Here is a 12,486-nt window from a genome sequence, read left to right on the forward strand (position 1 = left end):
AGTTCCTACGTCTGACCCTCCACTGCTGCATTTGTTCAGGATAGCTGGTGACTACATTGTCTGTATATTTAGAGCTAGTTACAATAGCTAGTTATAACAGCCAAGTTATTTTTTTATGAGAGGACCTACTCATCAGGAATAATATACTGGAGAAAACTGGTCTTCATTGGTGACCCAGTAAGTGAACAGTTCTTACAAGCATTCGGAGAATCTCCATTAACAGTCCCGTGTAGTAGAGCTTTTAATCTCCTGTGGATCAGAAATGGTACACATATACCACTTAGTTGATTATACTGTGGTAAAGTGATATTAGAAAGTTACAAGAAAGCACAGACTTCTTTGTTGCCTTCATAATAAGAGAATTAATTCAAAATATTTACTATAATTTTTAGTTCTGACCACCTAATATCTGTCTTGTAGTAAGTAGTTAAATCTAACTAGGAAGCTAGCAAACACTCAATAGCTGAGCTGGCAGGCTTTTATTCACCCCTCTGCTAACCACACCCCACGCAATAGGAAATTAGAGTGATTTAGTGTGACTAAAGCTTAACTCCTCACCCAGAGTGCAGACTGTATGTTTTTCCTTTGACAGTTACACAGCTAATTAGTACTTGCATGTAATTTGATTTGGGGTTGTTGCCTGCTCTTGCTTATTCTCATTTACCAGTAGCAATATTAAGAAATGATCAGCAGGGGGCATCTTGTGCAGCTGTAGGACTTAAATACCAAAGCTTTAAAGATTGGGGGAGGTGTATCACAGAGCTCTCTGTGATGTGAGGGATCTGAAATTTGTCCACTTTAAGCAGTAGTGTGAGAGAAGTTGTGGGGGTGGGAAGAGGACCAGATGTCTGCAGTTGGGGAGGACTGGGAATAAATAAACCTACCTAACAGCAGAAGCAGTAATGCTTTCATGGCTGGCTCCCTGTGCATGTTCAGACTACTGGGGTAGTAGCAAGTGCTGCTGTAATACAAGGAATAGCCTATAAAACGGTACAAGACAGAAACGTATATTTTCTTAAACATCTCAATCAATGTGTGTTCACTTTCTTCCATCAATCAGTGCTGAATTTCAAGACCGTCTAAGTAAAATTGAAAAACTAAGATGCAGATATGAAATTCTTACCATCGTCATGATGCCTCCTGAAGGAGAAGAGGAGAAAACTCAGACCTACTATGTCATTAAGGTAGTTGAGTTACTTTACTGTTGGAATGCTTTTAATCGACTAAAAACTCTTCCATCATAAGTGTTGATTTTAATAGCTTCCCCTATTCTACTCTGGTTTCAACTCCCGTACCTCTAAGACAACCACCTTGACCTCCCACCAGTTGCCTCTCTTGGAGAAAGGTCCTAGCTGCATTCTTTCCTGCTGTCTTGGGAACATGGCTCTTTACCCCTATTCCCAGAGTGCAGTACCCCTATTCTAACTAGTCTGCTCTTCTGAATGGCATGTGGCATATTGGGACCTCGGCCCAAAATGCCTTGCAGGACATCCTGCAGTTTACTCTTGTGCTCCTTCAGCTATACTCAATTTGGAATAGGATTTAAAAAAAAAAAACAACTGAAGTAGTATTCAGTACCACAGAGTACTGTGAAGTAGAAATCTGTACCACAGAGCTAGATTTCAGAAAAACTCTAGTTTAGGCCCCAATCCTGCAAGTTGCTCTATGTGGATGCAATCAGGTGCTCACACAGTGCACCGCTGACTTAATTTTTATTTGCTTCAAAAATCTGAAATGAACTAACTTGTCTGGTCCATCTGTTTTATAGGTCACAGAAGATGTTATAGCCACTCTATTGAAATCCATGTACAAAAGGAAAGGCTTAATCATAGAGTTCTCTTTTAGTCTTAAATTTGTATAATCCAAGAACAGCCTTATAGTTAGGGAGTGCTTTGGACAACTTATCTCACCATGTGGTTTTCAAACCTAGAAAAAGCAGAACTTTCTGGCTGCTTAGTAGCTAAGACTTCTACTGTGAGCACACATGTGAACCCCTGTGCCCACATAAAACTCCAGGGAAATCAGCTCTGCATAGATGCTCATGACAAGATCAGGCTCTAAGATTAATTTCTTGTAAGAGTATAGAAAAAGGTTTTCTTCTTAACTACTTAACATCAAGTATTCTTCTGTTATTGCCATGATATTATTAGTGTGTTTCAGTTAGACCCATGCAGCCCAGAGACAGCCATCACAATATGTCTGTTGGATTCTTTCTTTCTCTCTCTCAGATCTGTTTTTATTTTTAGGCTGCCCAGGAAAAGGAGGACCTTCAACGTGAAGGTGATGACTTGGATGCAAAGATCCGCAAAGCTGAAAAAGAAGTCATAGCCTTGCAAAATACCATGCACGTTCTTAATAACTGCAACAGCAATTACCGGAACTCTTTTAAAACAGTGACAGAGACAAGTATGTAAAATGAACATTGTTATTATTTGTGTGAGTTAGAGATGAAAGCATAAACTAGGGACACCGGAACAAAACAATGATACTAAAGGGCTGTACTTACTGAATAAATTAGCTACAGAACACACTGATAGTAGCAGAAGAGAGAATAATTTTGAATGTTGCTGTCAGTTCACCAGGGCAGAGTAGATACAGGAAAAAGAAGCTATTAAAGTTCAAGTTTTGCCTTATTTTTATGCAAATTCTTAAGCTTAAGTAACGGTTGTGAAAACTCTCAAGTACAGCAAAACCACAGTAGGGAGGCATAAAGTGTTGTAGAGAGACTGCACAAAGTGTCTCCACTGAAAGCCCATTCATCAGTGATAGGAGGAATGGCCAGTAGGTCTGCAAGTACTTGAATCCAGTGGCAGGACAGCAAGGCATAGTGGTTGTGAGGCACTGGTGAAGGCAGGTCCCTTATCGACAGTATTGTTTGTTTCCTGTTTTCGTTATAGGACAGTGCTGTTATCTGGTAAAAAGGTGAGCTGAGGATTGTGCCACTGTTCGTGTACTGCATAGACAACTTTAAACAAGTTGAATGCCCACAGTACAGTTTGTGGAATCCTGTGGGATTTTATGTTTGCCTTTTGTTGAAAGCTCATTGCAAATTTACAGCTTTCACAAGTTGCTTTTACAATTAGTCTTCTCTGTTTAGTCTTGTTTATGCAACACTGTTATCAATGATATCAATAAGTGTGTGAAGATAGGGCTTGTTGTTTAACTTTTGCGCCTCTGCTGGCTTTATAACAATGGATCTTAAATCCTTATCCTTGATAAACCAGTCACTTTTTTCTTTGTTTTTAGGTGACTAGTTTGTGGAGTATTTATATTTTAAAAAAATATATATATATTTTTTTTAGGATGTTCCCTGTAATTTTATAATCAATTAAAAGCAGGTACTGTGGGCGCTTTAGGACACAGACTTCCTATAAAGATGTCCTTTTTGGTTGTTCTTTTAATATTTCATGTATACATCTTATAGTACATCAAATATAGTACAGTATTTATTTTTTAGTTACATAGTTGAGTAACAAAATTGTAAGTTTCCTAAAATACCTGTGGTAATAATTCCACAGGAAAGTCCTAGAGGCTTCTCAGAAGCACTGTAGATAACACTGGAATGTTTAAGGCTCCCCCTTGCCCTGGTAGATGCTTTAATCAATTACCTAAATAATCAAACAAAGATTAAAGTGTTTCATAGGGTGCTTCAACCTTTTATCACCAACTATACTTCCTTTTTTGATCTACAAATACATCTGTTCAGCAATTGATCATTGCAAGACCAGACACGTGAGTTGCTAAATATACTGCCCAGTTTAGTATAGCACAGTTGCAGATCCTCAAGGCTGTCTGGCAGAAGACTTCCGTTGCCCTAGATATGGCCAAAAATGATGTCTCAATGTATTGTACTTGAATACATTTTGGTGCACTTACTTTAAAATGCAGCAATAGTCTGTTTTTGGAATGAAAATCTAATGTCCTAAACATGTGCACACCTTGTACGATGTTTAAACTCTAGCTCAGAGTGTTTGATATTGTAGGTGAGGAGTACAAAGAAAAGCTGCAATTAGAAGAAGAGAAAAGAGCTGCTGATGAAAAATACAGATACAAGCGAAGACAGATCAAGGAGCTTCAAGACGACCTTCAGGTAACGGGCACATGAGATTGCCTAGGCTAAGGAAAACTATGTTTTCGCCTATACAAATGGCAATTTTTTCCCCCTCATGGATTAAGAAGCATTCTGGGAATATTTTTTCCTCTCTCCTTTGTGAATTTTCTGCACCCCCTTTCCTACTGCTCATGGACAATAGGTAAAATTTTCAAAAGTGTCAAACTCAGAGGAGCCCAAGTCCCATTTTCAAAATAACATAGGCACTTACAAACTTAAGTGTCATTGATTTTTTTCAACACAACTTAAGCTCTCAGGTCACTTAGGCACATCTGAAAATTTTACCCAGGATTTGTCATTCTTACTACATATGAAATCTACATATACGTAAACTACAGATAGTGATTTATATAGTTATTCATCCATTGGCTGGCCACCCTGGAAGAAAGACAGGTAGTAATTGGTATGCTTTAATTAGGCTGCAACTTTATTCACTTAAAATATCTGGGAGTACCTGGCAGTAGATTGTATAATGAAGATCAACCTTTCCTTAGTCATTTCCATGTAATTCCCAGCCTAGTCCCAGCCATCCTGTTGCTGGGACCCCACAACCCTTCCCTTATGTGAAGTTAAAAGGAGGGGGGGGGGCTCCCTGCTGTATGCGATGTAGGCACTCCAAACTCCAATTCCTCAGATGCTTTCTTTCAAATCCTCTTCCAATCCATTTTATCTGATAACCATATTCCTTCCATAATCAGTACCTGCACTGGACATCTCCCATGAGTTATTTGTACTAAGTTACGATATTATAACCTATCTCCCCTGCCCTACCCCACCAGTTCCCAGACCTGCTGCGGGGAAGGCGAATGCCTTCTGCACAGGACATCTGCCACAAAGAGGTGCCAGCAATTTAGTTTGGCTGCTTCCCATTTCCCAGTGCATTCTCACATATTTACAGAGTCCTTCATTAATATTGGACAAAAATATGTCCTCACCGCCCCCCCCACCTTACATCTTCCCAAATTGTTTACCAGCATGAACAGTAATTGCACATGGTGCCTACTCCCAGCCATCAGCTGGTCCCACAGCACACTCCACCTTCTATACTGGTGCAAGATTGCCTCAGAATCTAGGCACAGCTGTGAACCTCCAGATGACTGGAAAGCCTGCTTATGTTCCCAGTATACAACGCTGTAACCAGATACACAGCATTAGTCACTTGGCCCATTTGCTTGGTTCTAAAATTGGAAACACAGGAAAATTAGCTCTGATTCCCTACATGGGGTCTTATGTATATCTTGTATGCATTTGAGTGCCACTGCCTAATTGCCTGAATTGCTGTGACCTCCTAGCACTAGTTAGGCCGCAGCTGTTGTGATTCCGATCCAGAATGAGTGGGAACACACTTCATGTTCCAGTAGCTCCCACTTTGTAAGTCCCATTCTGAAAACTGTAATAAATTGGTATGTTGTGAGGGGCCTATCATCCCCATGAATGAGTCCTTATTGCCCCTGCTGGGCAAATCCCAATCTTACCACCCTTCTATAGCATTATGGACTCCCTTTTCCCCCAGTCTCAGGGTGAAGAAGACAGATCGCTCCTCCATGCCAAAGCTCTTCCCAAAGTATCCCTCACTGACCAGTCACTAGTTCACTGACCCTAAAAACTCCACACAAAAAAGTGACCAGGAATGCTGCCTTGAATAAGGCTGCCTCCTATTTGCTTCTGCATAGTTGGTTGAGAATGTGCCACAAATCCGTAAATGTCTGAACAGTAACGGGGATTCTCAAAAGGACCTTTCTTAAGACTACCCAACTAAAAACTTTTGGACAAAGACCCTGCTGCAAGGATCCATGTAACCTCGCAACCTGCTGGCAAACATAAGACAAGAAAGGCAACTAGTGGACAAATATGATGCTGGCCCATAGGTTGCCACCAACACCATGTACTGCAATATTTGGGCCTCTGGAATTGGCCATATCATAGATAGGGCCAGCGTCCTATGAAATTGCTCAAAATTGTTAAATCTGTGCTCTTAAACCCTAAATGTTTGCAGCACTGCTGATATTTGTACCACCTCGTGAGTAGGGATGTAAAAGGTTAACTGGTAAGAATTAGGCTTACAGTTAACCAGACCTTAACCATTTATCGCGGTGGCTGGCCAGCGATGTCAGGCCAGAGCCATGTCGGGCCGGTGAGCCAGAAGGATCCCAGGCCCCGGCGGGCCCTCGGGACCACAGGCCAGCAGACTTGGCGGGACCCCAGCCCCAGCCGGGCCAGCAGGACTCCAGCCCTGGCCGTCCTGCCTGAACGAGCTCGGTTAACTGATATAATTTTAATTGTTTAACCAGTTAACCTTTTTAACTGATATTTACATCCCGACTCGAAAGCCCTTATGTGCCAAGGTTCCAGACTAGCTGCCCTGCTGTACTGTCCCCCACTCCTAATCACAAGTGCTCCCACGTTGTGGGGCATGAAAGTACAACCAACACCCACTGACTACTATGCAGTACGGAGAAGCCCAAGTAACCTCCCCCTCCAGCCCCCCCTATTCCTACAAGGGGTCAACCACTCACTATGGCATAGTGTAGGAAGCAGTCAACCCTGCCCTTTTCCTACAAGGAGCCATTTCTTTCTCCTCTTCTGGCTCAGGCTGTTGCTGCTTGTGGGGGGTTATCCCTCCCTCCACACCCATTCCCACATATGAATGGGAGGGAGAGACTTCGGCTAGGTCCCTTAGAGGGTCATTAACTCACCCTCCGACAAGGGGGAAACAGCCACATGGCTTTGGGTTGCTGCTGCTGCTGCCCCTTCTGACTCATCCTCACAGGGTCTCATTGGTCACGGAAGCTCCTGGAGACCTCCAGTGTCACATGGTGGGGCCCAGCAGTCCTATGTAAGTAGGAGGCAGAGAAGTTTGCTGCAGTTACAGTAGCTGCTGCTGGGTGATTGATGAGAGCCTGGTGTCCCCTCCTTATTGCCCAAGGGTGTTTCCTCCTTTCTCCCCTGCCTCTGCACCCCCTCTACCACACTGCTGGGAGCATGCTATTCCTGCACTCTTTCCCATGTGGTTTGGGGCATCTTTGCTTCCAAGCCATGTCGACTGAAGGCCTCATCTGATGCTACAGCCTACTTACTTTTGCTGCTGTGAGCCTCACCCGTGTAAAAAAGCATCTCTGAGGCTACATGGGCTATAAATACCCCCCCCCACCTCTTCCAGTCAGCAGGAAGAGCAATACCTCCCATACCCACACGTGATCCAACTGCTTCCTGCTCGTCCCTGTAAGCTTTCTCCCCACTTATCCCTCTGCCCCGTTATAGGGGAGCCCTTAAAAAGAGACAGTAACCTCCTTTCTTCTAACCAGCTGGCCAAGGACTCCATCCCTTTGAGCTTGTGTTAAGCATGTTATGTACAGTTGATTAATGGATCATACAAGACAGACAACGGATGGTAGGGGTTGTCTGATCATAGTTCTAACACACTTTAAGGATGGAGGCTCTAGTTAGAGGTTCAGATTTTTAAAATTGACAGTGGATGGGATTTTGGCTCCTAAATCAGGTATCATAACACAGAGGTGAAACCCTTAAACACCTTCAAAATTTGGGGCCAAAAGCAACAAGAGTAAAAAACTAAATTGTGATCAAGAGCCTAATACAAAATGTTAAGTGCAGTAAACTATTTAAAAGGTATTAATCACCGTATTTGCTGTTTAACATTCACATAATTTTTAAACTAATAACATTGTTCTTTGATGTTCAGGTTTGATCTGTACTATTTGATCCTGCTTTGAGCAGGGGGTTGGACTAGATGACCTCCTGAGGTCCCTTCCAACCCTGATATTCTATGATTCTATTCTTGCAGAGTATGGAAAACACTTTAGACATCATGATGAAAGAGGAGGCTGTCTACCAAGAAAAAACAAATGAGAAGCAAGCTCATATTTTGCAGCTGAACAAAGAAATAGATCAACAGAAGCCAAAGTTAGAAAGAGTCATGGCACAGGTTGGTTTCATAAATAAGTGACAACTCTTATTTTATTGGTTTGAGTTATAGTTGGGGTATAGTAAAAATGCAGCATAAACTTAAATTTTAAGTCTGTTACTAACGTTTGGCCATTTAAATTGGTATTTAAATTGTTTTCATAATATAACTTTGTTAAATTGCATTTACCTGTTATTTTATGCCAAAAGTGTTCCAGACTGTCCAAAGAAGTTCGATCTTTAAAGAAAAGTAAAACTAAAACACAGGAGGAAGAAGACATTGACCTCCGTGAGCTGAAAGACTACAGCAGAACCATTGACAAATTGTTGGTTGATGTATTAGAAGCAAACCCTGATTTAACGCTACCCTTTCAAACATACTTTCAACAGGTAGCATCTCTAGTTGACTTGAACTGTTATTGAAAATGCTGACACAGTTATAGATAGTAAAGAACAATTAATGGATTTATTTCAGTGATTCAAAGGCATTGTGCCTCAATTTCATAAAATACAATATGGCCATTGTAAAACACAGGGGTCATGCTGTTAGCACTGAAAATAAGGGAATATACTGAAAGTAGCTTATCACACATGGTATCATAGAAAATCAGTAGTGTATGTGTCATATCTCCCACTTGCAAAGACCAATAGTAGATCTCTCTTCTCTTCTAGTCCTGTTTAGAACTTCCTACAGCTGCTTCCATAGGTAGTTATTACAGTTCTAGATCTTCTTCACAAAGCTCAGTGGCCTCTGTCAGGTGAGTGTTAAAGTTAATACTGTACATGGTAATTCCTTGTACTCCCACGCCCTGATTTCTCATTTTGTCCCTTCTTGTTCATGTCTGTTGGCTAGTAAAAGCTTCACTATAGATTCTCCTCAAGTCTTCTGTTAAGTGGGTTTGCTAGAAGAATCTATGTCACTTTAGATGTGTGGACAAGTCCTGTGCCTCTGTCTAGCCTAGTCCATTTCACTTCAAATCAGGACAATAATTTCAGACTTTCTTGGTAGCAGTGCTCTGAAATTGCTTATTAATTTTTCCCATTCCTACTTTGCTCTTTCACTGGAGCACAGTTCACTTTTAGATGATTTTCAAATTGATTGAGGACCCAGCTCTTCTCCTTACAGCTGCAATTTTTGCACTTGCAGTCTTCTGGACTATTAGTCTTAAACTCAGTTCCCTTTCCCATTACATATAAAGATCTTTTTTATTTTAAAAAAGCTTGTTCTGGTGGCTGATTAACAAACCAAAGTACCTTCTCTTCTGTTACAAAGGACATGTACTCTATCTTCAGTGTTACAAATATTGTGGCTTGAGTGAAGTCTTCAGCTATGACCAGACACATTTCTTGTAGGTGTCTTCAGACAGTAGTACAAGAGCCTAGATGAGGATTTCTAGAGTATCAGGGGCAAACATTAAACATCTTGCCCACATAATTTGAAGCTAGTTCCTTCCTTGCTCAGTTTCTCCCTCCCCCCAATCACTGTTACTGGAGAGCAGAATCCAAACTTTTAAGATCATCAACGCATATGCTACTAACACACTAAGATGAGGTGCATTGGTCTTACAAAGTGCTCAGGTGATCACTTGTACTATCAACTACACTTTTTTCCCTTATTAATCAAGAGGGTTTTGTCTACATTCTAACTTTACAATAACTTTGTTTTGCCTTTTAGATCAACTAGGAGCACCGTGGGTTCAACTTCTGGCCAAGCATCCTCACTTAAAATTATAGATCTGAGTTTATCATTCAGTTCGCCGGCAGCAACAGGAAGTGCTGGTTCACGGCCTTCCAGTGCAGGTAGCAGCTCTAGTAGTCTTCATAGCAGAAAGAGCTTGAAATAATATTTCAAACTCCACTACAGCTGACTCACATCACACTAGTACTTCTGAATTGGTAAAATTGATTTAATGCATATTTCCTTATTTAGAAATATCTTATTAGAAATGTTTACTAGACTGAAGTCCATATTTTAGTGGCTGGGAAAATGTATGTTGTACACAATGCATTAAATGATCAATTTGGCAGAGACTGTTTAACAAATAAAACTTTAAATTAAATTGTGTCTGTGTTCATTCCTGCTGTTATGACTAAATGACTTTTGGGAAATCCTCAATGTCAGTGATTCAAATTCTTAGTTGGCACAAGGTCAGTATATATTTCTAAAAAGAAAAGGAGTACTTGTGGCACCTTAGAGACTAACAAATTTATTTGAGCATAAGCTTTCATGAGCTACAGCTCACTTCAGTGGAATACAGACTAACACAGCTGCTACTCTGAAACCTACATATTTCTAGGGACACAACTAGTCTTCCTACTTTCCCCTCTAACACATCACTGATTACATTGAGTGTAAACACTCTCTGCAATGTTGATTTATGATCATCTCATGGTCAAAGAAAAGTCTGCAAGGAAGCATTATATCTTAGTTAGATAATGACAAGCAGACTACATTTCTTCTTCTTGCAAAATTTGGAAGGGGGGGGGGGAAGAATGAGTTTGTAAATAAAGCCAACTTTCAAAGCTTCCATTTCCACTATTTCATTAAATATAATCTGTCACACAAATAAGAGGGTTATATTTGAAACTGTTAACTCTGGAATAAGTTTACCATTTTTCTTCCCCCAAATGACACTATAATCATGACAAACAAGGTGGGTGAGGTAATATCTTTTACTGGATCAGTTTCTGTGGGCAACAGACACAAGCTTTTGAGCTTACACAGGGTGACCAGAAGTAGAGTTCTGTGGAAGCTCAAAAGCTTGTGTCTCTCACCAAGAGAAGTTGGTCCAATAAAAGACAAGGTGGGTGAGGTAATGTCTAATAGCCTGGGAACAACATGGCTACAACACTGCATATGATAATCATAAGACTATTAGCATGTTGCAGCCCTCAGCTAAGAATATCAATTCTTTATAGCCCAGTGCCTAACTTTAGCTTCTCATGTTTTCCCAAAATGATTGGCACATTCTGTTCACTACCTTTTATCTATAGAACCATTTCCAAGGTTTCAGAGCTTTTCAAATTATGTCCAGCTACAGCAAGATTTATACTAGATGTTAACATTTTAAAGCAGTGTTGGAGGTGAGCTTTTAAAAACAGAATGGCCAGGAAAAAAGCCTGAAGTTAAGCATGTGCCTTCAGCCTTTTAACAATGAATTCTTTTGTGCTCATGTCCTTGAGCTTGATTACCTTTACAGACTCCTAGCTACCACATTTTGTGCAGGTATAGGGGTGAGACTTTTCACTGACAAAGCTGGAGCAGGCAGGTGTGGTAGGACTTCCAAAGCTGAGATAGAGTAGCTATTTACTTTAAGAGCACCATTTCTACCTCAGTCACTCCTTTTCCACTCTGCCATGCCTATTAAATGCTGTACCATTGAAATTAGAGTTGCTATGGGAGGAAAGGTACTGAACTTCTTTGTTGTTATAACTGAAGTGAGTATGCCTAATGACATTTCTATAGCAGAGTATAGCCCAAGATTACATGTTGATCAGGTTTGCCTAGCCCAGTGATTCTCAACTCTGGTCCACTGCTTGTTCAGGGAAAGTCCCTGGAACACCAGGCCAGTTTACCTGCTGCATCTGCAGGTTTGGCCGATCACGACTCCCACTGGCCACGGTTCATTGCTTCAGGCCAATGGGGGCTGTGGGAAGGGCAGCCAGTACATCCCTTGGCCCATGCCACTTTCTGCAGCCCCCACTGGTCTGGAGCAGTGAACCACAGCCAGTGGAGGCTGTGATTGGCCAAACCTGTAGATGTGGCAGGTAAACAAACCAGCCCAGCTCTCCAGGGGCTTTCCCTGAACAAGCAGAGGACCAGAGTTGAGAACCACTGGCCGAGCCTGTGACATTCCATTTTGGAAAAACTATCCCACTTACAGAAAAGCAACCAAAAAAAATACTAGTACTTCCCAACTAAATATTGCTTCTGTGGACCTGCCTACTCATCTCAAGAATTTCCATGGACAGGAGGTGAGAGCAGAATGGCAAGGGGCAATTCCCAGCTTGACTGGATTATGGACAGAGGCTGCTGAGCTGAAAGATGATAAACCTTCCCTATTCACCCTCTTCTACATTTCTAATATCAGCAAAACAAGTTTGACAGGATAATCATTTACACTGTCATGCACTGAACCAGACTATCTGCAGCATATTTTTTGAATGCAAAGACTTACAAATGAGTTTCAATATTCATGGTAAGAGTAACTTATGCTCCCATCAAGATAGCACCATAACTACCACATTCTTTATAAATTCCATTAAACATCCCACTCGTGTTTTAAAGTTGTATTCAGTTAAGTATCCATAGAGGGCAAGCCCAGCCTTCAGGGTGGAGATTCTCATTTTTAATATAAACCAGTATTACTTATGTAACAAGACATCTCCGCTTTTCCCTAGATAATCTTTGCTGCCCACTTCCATAACAAGTCATGTTTTTAAGTGCCATGTAC

The 12,486-nt window shown here is 41.2% G+C and overlaps 1 protein-coding gene across 2 annotated transcripts in view; it reads left to right on the forward strand.

The window, feature by feature from the left end:
* Positions 1-10,058, forward strand: part of CCDC39 (coiled-coil domain 39 molecular ruler complex subunit) — a 29,268-nt gene extending 19,210 nt beyond the window's left edge. The window contains exons 14-20 of one of the 2 annotated variants that reach the window (XM_073359295.1): positions 1,061-1,184; positions 2,247-2,406; positions 3,984-4,090; positions 7,914-8,054; positions 8,243-8,422; positions 8,705-8,790; positions 9,708-10,058. In XM_073359295.1, coding sequence (XP_073215396.1) covers positions 1,061-1,184; positions 2,247-2,406; positions 3,984-4,090; positions 7,914-8,054; positions 8,243-8,422; positions 8,705-8,790; positions 9,708-9,876 — 967 coding nt within the window. In that variant the 3' untranslated portion in view covers positions 9,877-10,058. The remainder of the gene's footprint in view (positions 1-1,060; positions 1,185-2,246; positions 2,407-3,983; positions 4,091-7,913; positions 8,055-8,242; positions 8,423-8,704; positions 8,791-9,707) is intronic. The other variant, XM_073359296.1, reaches the window with a different exon arrangement.
* Positions 10,059-12,486: the final 2,428 nt, after the last annotated feature.

Source organism: Lepidochelys kempii, chromosome 9, assembly GCF_965140265.1.
Source record: "Lepidochelys kempii isolate rLepKem1 chromosome 9, rLepKem1.hap2, whole genome shotgun sequence".
Classification (NCBI taxonomy): domain Eukaryota; kingdom Metazoa; phylum Chordata; order Testudines; family Cheloniidae; genus Lepidochelys; species Lepidochelys kempii.